This window comes from Cupressus sempervirens, chromosome 5, assembly GCF_028749045.1.
Source record: "Cupressus sempervirens isolate cs-2001-9-10 chromosome 5, ASM2874904v1, whole genome shotgun sequence".
Lineage (NCBI taxonomy): Eukaryota > Viridiplantae > Streptophyta > Pinopsida > Cupressales > Cupressaceae > Cupressus > Cupressus sempervirens.
The window spans coordinates 720185281-720192199 of record NC_143122.1 but is presented as its reverse complement, the minus strand read 5'-3'; the positions used below and the strand labels follow the sequence as shown (position 1 = coordinate 720192199).

The 6919-nt window shown below is 36.1% G+C and overlaps 1 protein-coding gene across 1 annotated transcript; it reads right to left on the bottom strand.

The window, feature by feature from the left end:
• Positions 1-1337: 1337 nt before the first annotated feature.
• LOC149558009 (uncharacterized) lies at positions 1338-5456 on the bottom strand. The gene is made up of 4 exons (XM_089786077.1): positions 5178-5456; positions 4281-4935; positions 1916-1997; positions 1338-1811 (listed from the first exon to the last, which is right to left on the bottom strand). Exons 1-4 carry the CDS (start codon positions 5434-5436, stop codon positions 1713-1715), a joined length of 1095 nt encoding a protein of 364 aa, XP_089642203.1. The 5' UTR covers positions 5437-5456; the 3' UTR covers positions 1338-1712.
• Positions 5457-6919: the final 1463 nt, after the last annotated feature.

The window sequence follows — 6919 nt, the reverse complement described above, 5'->3', positions numbered from 1 at the left end:
TGCTCAAAGTTGAGAGAGTAGCAACCAATGGTTTGATCAGGTTTGTCCGTATAAAATCTCAAAAACATTGACAGTGACTACTCCATCGTATAGCAGCTTTTCTATCTTCCTTTTTATAATCTTGCATATGACAATATCCTATAAGGAAATATCGAAAAAAAGAGTTCCTCATTAAATTAAGTGGTCATACTCTATCTTAGGGTCCGTTTGGCAGCGGGAATACAAGTGAAATAGGCATAAGTAAATTCTTAAAATTTTGAATTCTTTGTTTGGATGCACCAAATTAGAATTGGAATAGGAACAAAATAGGAACACACATTCCTATTCTACTTTTTTTTATTTTAGGAAGCAAAAAAATTTGGGTCCGTGAATTCCCCATCAAATTCTGGCTGAACCAAACATGAATAGGAATATGTACCCCCATTTTCTAAGTATTCCTATTCCCATATTTATATTCCTGCAGCCAAACGGACCCTTTTTATTACTTTTTTCCATTCCTAGATTTCCAAATATTTTATAAAACCTCAGCAAAAAGAATAAGCCAAAATTGAGTAATAATATTAGAAATATGTTTAATATGACGAGTGAAGACATCAAGAACAGTTAGAACTATTGTGCCAATTGTGAAGATTAGAATAAAACAAATGCTATGTTTCTCTAACAAAATAACATTCAAAAAATGTGTTCAACAATGTGAGTACTCTACGAGTATGACAAATATCATCCCTCCTTGCGAAGGACTTTATAGGGTGACCTCTGTAGCAGCAAGAGCCATATGAAGGTGGAATTTTTTTGGGTTCAACATTGTTTTGCCAAACATTGTCAAGTGTGTCCTGCCATTCACTATTAGCCAACTTAAAAGTTCCATTTGCTATTAAGATAATTATTTATATACAGTTATTATTATTTATATAGAGTTATTATTGCACAAGAAATTATAGAAACTTTTTAGAGTACCATATGACCAATATACCTTGTTGTGCCAACCATTCTCAAAATGCACAACCTTAGGGGAATTAGGGGCAAAAAGGATATGCTTCTCAATGTGATATAAGTCTACCAATGGGAGTGGGGAACCTTGAACTCTTCGCTGAAACCAAGCTAGGATTTAAGGCAACCATGATCCAATATATGTATGAAAGTTTTATGGCTCTATTGTTGCACTGGCATAGTTGACCGGCCTTGAAGCTGACCAAGGGGCTTACCTCTGTAATCAAATTCCACCGTATAGATGAATCCATGAGAATCTTGTAGACTGAGTAATCTTTTGAATAATTTTGAATTAATAATTTTGCTTTTTGTATTCATCCATTTCATACCTACTGAACAGCCAAATAGAAGAATAATAGATATTATACCATAATAGTTTCATATTTTAAATATATAGTCACAATCTTGGGTGCCTAAGCCCATAAGCCTATCCTCTAAGGAGGAGAAGATGCAATTGAAATAATGCCCAAATCTATCATCAGATAAATTACACAATCTTAGGTTGAAAATTTTGAACTAACATTATTTTCCGAATAATTCAAAATTAAATTTTCTAGAGTCTCAGATGACCCATTTACAAATACGTCTAACATTTGATTAAGGTTTTTGGAAATACACAGATTTTCAAAATTGAAACTACATATAAGCATATATAGTGCATGGGCCTCCCTCAGTGTAGAGAGTAGCACAGATGTTCCGGTAAGGTACATCAACAGAACTAACTAATCTCCATGTTCAAACTTTTCTTTCCCATCGTAAATTTGTGATACATAATGATGTCTGATATCAGTCAAAGTAGTCCTTTTCGAGCATACTGGACACTGCAATTATTTAAATAAATATTTAATAAGATTGAAAAAATTATGTGATCCAAACATCTGACGCAATAAGAAGACAAATAAAATACTTATCGAATTTCACTTACAGTGGATGAATCACGACTTCCATTTCTTGAAATCCATTGGGTTATGCATGATCTACCAAAGAAATGGCCACAAGAAAGAGAACTGGAGATCCACAATCAGGAATATTAGAATTCTTCTTATAAGCTGCTCACAATAAAAGAATCAATCTCCACAAGAAACGAAGAAGAGAGCTCTTGTATTTTTCCTTTACAGACGTAAATTTAAGCTATTTTTTAAAATATTCTCATTGGATGGATTTTTATTTATTTTTATTTTATGGCTATAAGTTTGAGTATCTTTTGGGTTCAATCATGGGTTGTTCGGAGTGGTTGTGAATGCAGGGCTTAGTCAACCGTCATATGGCATTTAAAGAAATCAGGGACATAAATTGGTTTTTCATCTCGCTTTTCATTCCACAATAAGACACGAGTTCCATGAAATACAATAGAGGAATTAGAGTAAGGAATAAGTCTAACACAGACATCAAAACAATCTCATTCAATTTTCTCAAAAATCACCTAAGCTGAAAATGAAATTGATACAGAAAATTTGAAAGTATGTATTGATATTTTTTATAATTGATTCTAAAATCCCAACATAACCCAAAAAAATGTGCTGTAGAGACCTCACCGCCCATGCCAAGCACATTGTTCAAGTAAGCATTAATGGATATGATTTCCAAGAACTCAAACAGAAACGATCCTATCTTAGTGGTGGCTGATAAGTTTTCCAAAATCGCACAACACACTTTATTCTATGTATGAATATAAGTGAAAAGTTTCAAAGTCAAACATGGCTATTCTTCAAAAAAAGGAGGGCTTTTATAGTCCACGACACTAGCCATAGGTGTATGGGTTAACATATGGTGACAATATATGAGACTACCTTGTACTCCTTGTGGGAGGTGCCTGACTGCATTACAAAGGAGGTACCTAACTGCACTAGAAATTGTGAGCTTTTAAAAGACATAACATCAGATCAAGACAAGTGGTTTTCAATCACTTTCAGACTCTTTCGACAAGTGGTAACATCTAATATCTATCTAAAATGATTTTGGGGTATCTACTATCTACTAATACAGGACTCGTTATTTTCAGTCTGTAGTGGGGTCCCATTTGAGTATTTGCTCACTAGTTTAGAATGAATACATTGTCAACAATTTTTTCAGAGTAATGCAATGCAACAATTTTGGGCTAGCAAGGCTAGCAGCAAAATTGCTAACCAGAGCTTTTAAGAATTTTTTGCTCTAATGCTTGGCTCACTCGCAGTAATGCGCTGCCTGAATATGTAGAGATCACTATTGGTGTTGAGCCTGCGATTACATTTAATGGTAGCATGAATCACCTCAACCTACATAATGATAAAAGCCCAACAGTATCAAGATGTTTAATCTATACTAGATGATTGTGTGATTGTCCAAAAAATGCAACCCACACAATGACATCTGCATCATGCATGTATAAGATAGGATGGATTGTACTGTGCACAGATTGGCCAAGTTTGATTTCTTCTTGAGCTTGGTTATGAGATCAAAATACAGGGGAATTGAATATAAACAATTTCTAGGTAAGATCGAAAGATGTAATCTTGTGTATTACACAAGATCTCCCTCAGAAGCTAAATTGGCAACTGGCTTTACTATAGCATAAACAAATGAAGGTGTTGAATAGTTAAAAACAATCCTCATGGTGATCTGATAATCATGAACACACAATATAAAGAGATACTTTGAAGCCCATGCCAAAAATCTTGTTGAAAATCATTAAGATTCTGTTTTTTTAATTTGATAATACGAGGTTTTGAACTAATGATCTCCCAGAAGGAAACCATGCCAATTCACCGCTGTAGTGCTGGATGTTCTCAAATCATTGAGATTCTTGAAGATCCCTTCTATAGTATAGGATTCACCACCAAACCCAACTACTCTGACCACCTTCTAACAAATAAAGAATTATTAACAACGCTCGTTAACAATTAAGTTCTTTTACACAACAATCTCAGTTTCAGAGTAAGATCATATTCATGTTATCAGATAAACTACAATAATTTCAGAGTCCCGCCTTCTATTCCCTCTAATAAGTTACCAGTACACATCAATCTTGTTAAGGCTCATGAAGTCCACTCTTACGAAGCTCATACTAAACCCAGGTCAAGGCTGAAATAATAATTGAATGTTATTGTTAAGCAAAGGAGAAGAGTACTCCTTATATAGATGATCACATGATCTTTTCTTAATAGAAACGATCAAGGGATAAAAACAGATCAGACAGTTACAGGCTAAACAACTTAGATGACCATTATAAGCTATTCCTTGACATGGAAAAACCAAAAGAAAAGCAAATAGAAGTTGCTGTTGTTAAACATCCATTTACATTGACAACATACCAGGCATTGTGCTCTCCGGATTCAGTCCATGGTTCCAAGCATATTGAACAATTCACCCAGTCATTGACCTCGTAAACCTTAAGAACATATTTTCTCTTCTTGGAAAGATGTGGGACCGCCCCTGTTTGCTCTTGCTCTGTGCGCATTTCATCACATACTTCATTCACTGCAGAGAATGTTCTACAGAGCTTCTGCAGCTTTTTTCTTGTCTGCTCGAGATTTCGTTCGCTGGAGTTTCCTCGTTCTGTAGCCCTGTGTAGCTCCTCCTTTAATCTATTGCTTCTTTTATCCAAGCCCCTCATCACAAGTACAGCTCTATCTAATTTAGTTTTCATGTCTTGTAACTTCTTACAAGATTGTTCTTTAGCTTTGCAGAGCTCCTCCGCTAGGGTATTGTTTCTTTCAGCCAGTTCCTTATTAGCTTTTATCGCTCGATCCAAATCGGCTTGCATGTCATCAGAACGCTTAATTTTTTTATCGAAGGCATTTTCCCCTGAAGCGGATGCGTTCAGAGGGGATTGTGAATGTTGAATGCGTTCTATACGATTTCTCTCAGATATATTTCTCCCACTTGAATTTCTTCCTAGTGTGAAAGCAGAAATAGGGTTTTCCTCCCGCTTCGTCCATACCTCTTTTTCGTCTTCTTCATCTTCCCCTGCCACACATGAGTTCGAACACAATTGTGAAGACAGAATGCGTTCAATGGAATTTCCCTCAACTTGAATTTCTTGTACATTAAAACATAGATATAAATTCCCCTCTAGAGATAAATTACCTGTGTAACTTGATATTACAGATATTTAAAAAATTACATTCACAGTGTACTGACTGGATCTATGCATTTCATAGCAATTCATTAAACAGTTATGCATAAAAAAGTAGAGACTACACACTAACGTGCTCCAAGCGTATGATGATTTAACTTCAACCCTCCACCATCGTCATTGAGATTTAACTTCTTCAAGCTTCCTCCATCCGAATTAGCTTTAAATCTCTTTAAAACCCCTCCATCATTATTTGACTGGAATTTCATGCTATTTTGCGCTCTCAGCTTAGCCAATACATAATGTATCCCGCAGTAGACATTTCCATCCATGGCCGGGCAGCTGCATCTCCCCTGCTTCCCATCAGAGCTCGTGCACCGCTTGTCGTTCATAGCCGTCTCCACCAGGGCAACAATTTCTCTGCTTGTTAATTATTGTTAGTTGGACAGCTGTTATTTCTGACCCGGAAATAGCAGCACTATTTATAGGTAGCTTGGACAGCTGTTCGTCCTTATCTATGAATAGCGGTTGTATTTATGGGTGGTTTGGACAGCTGTTTGTCTACTTGTCAAAAATTAGTAAATGGTTATTATTTACTAATTTTAGTGATTCCTTTTGGACACTTTGCAACCAATTCTATTATTGGTTGTCGAGTTGTCTTAATCTCAGCCGTTGGTTAGATTTAATCTCAGCCGTTGGTTAGATTTAATCTCGGTCGTTGGTTTACCAATAGGAGTAGTATAGAAAGAGGTCATTGGATCATTTGGAGGTGAAGCGTTTTGAAGATGCAGTTTGCAGTGTTAGCAAACAGTCTTGCAGTGTTAGCAAGGGCGGCGCAGGGATAGCAGTGAGGAATATCAGCGGAAGAAATTAGGAGGTTGTCAGAGTTCTGCCAATGTGAGGCAAAGAATTTTGTATCTCTTGATTTGCTGAAGTTTAATATAATTTCTCATCTGTAGAACTGGTTTTCCCTTAGGGGTTTTTCCAGGGACAATTTGTCCGAAAATATTATGTTGATTGTGTTGTGCATTTCTTTCCGTATTTTAAGTGAAGTTGCAGTTGTGTTATTTTTCAATATTAGCTGGAAATTTGTTTTCAGCAGTTTAATAATCGTTTACGATAGGAGATTAATAATCAGTGACTGCAATAGTTAGATTTTTCACATGCCCCAAGCCACAAATACAAACCTTTTCCCTCTTGAGTTCGCTTGCAACCTGAAATTGATGGTTTAAAACTGCTAATAAGTTGTTCTCTGATCCTACTTTATACTCTAATGATCTCCATGTCAAATCATATAATTCATTGCGCTGTAGGTGTTTTCTGTTTGCAAAGAAGAACCTGTTTTTTCGAAATCAACATCCTCCACCACCCACTAATAAAACTGCTCAGATAAGACTTGATGTCTCATAAATGCATTCAATGATGATAAGACTGTTCCTCTACATTTAATTATGCTCGCAACAGGAGAGACATAATGTATAAATGCTCCTCCTTCACAACAAAGCAAGTGGTGACCGCCAAAGAAAGGGATGGTTTTACTATGCTTCACATGGCATTTCAAAGGAAAAAGAAAAATGAAAAGGTTGTCCGTGCTATTTCAGAAGAATAAGAGGAGCACTAGCTTGGTGGATGTCCAGAACAATAAAGGAGAGACGTCTATGGCTATTGCTTTTGTGCGTAATTGGATGTCAATGTGGTGGCATGGCTACTGTCAAAGTCCATCCAACTAGAATCTCATTTAGCAAAATATCTCAAAGAAATGTGCAATCACCAAGAACGTGGCTGATTGTTTGACATACTGCCTCAAAAAAATCACAGTTCACGGCGCAGTATTTGCAGAACATGCACAAAACGATTTGTTGAAAAGGCTTAATA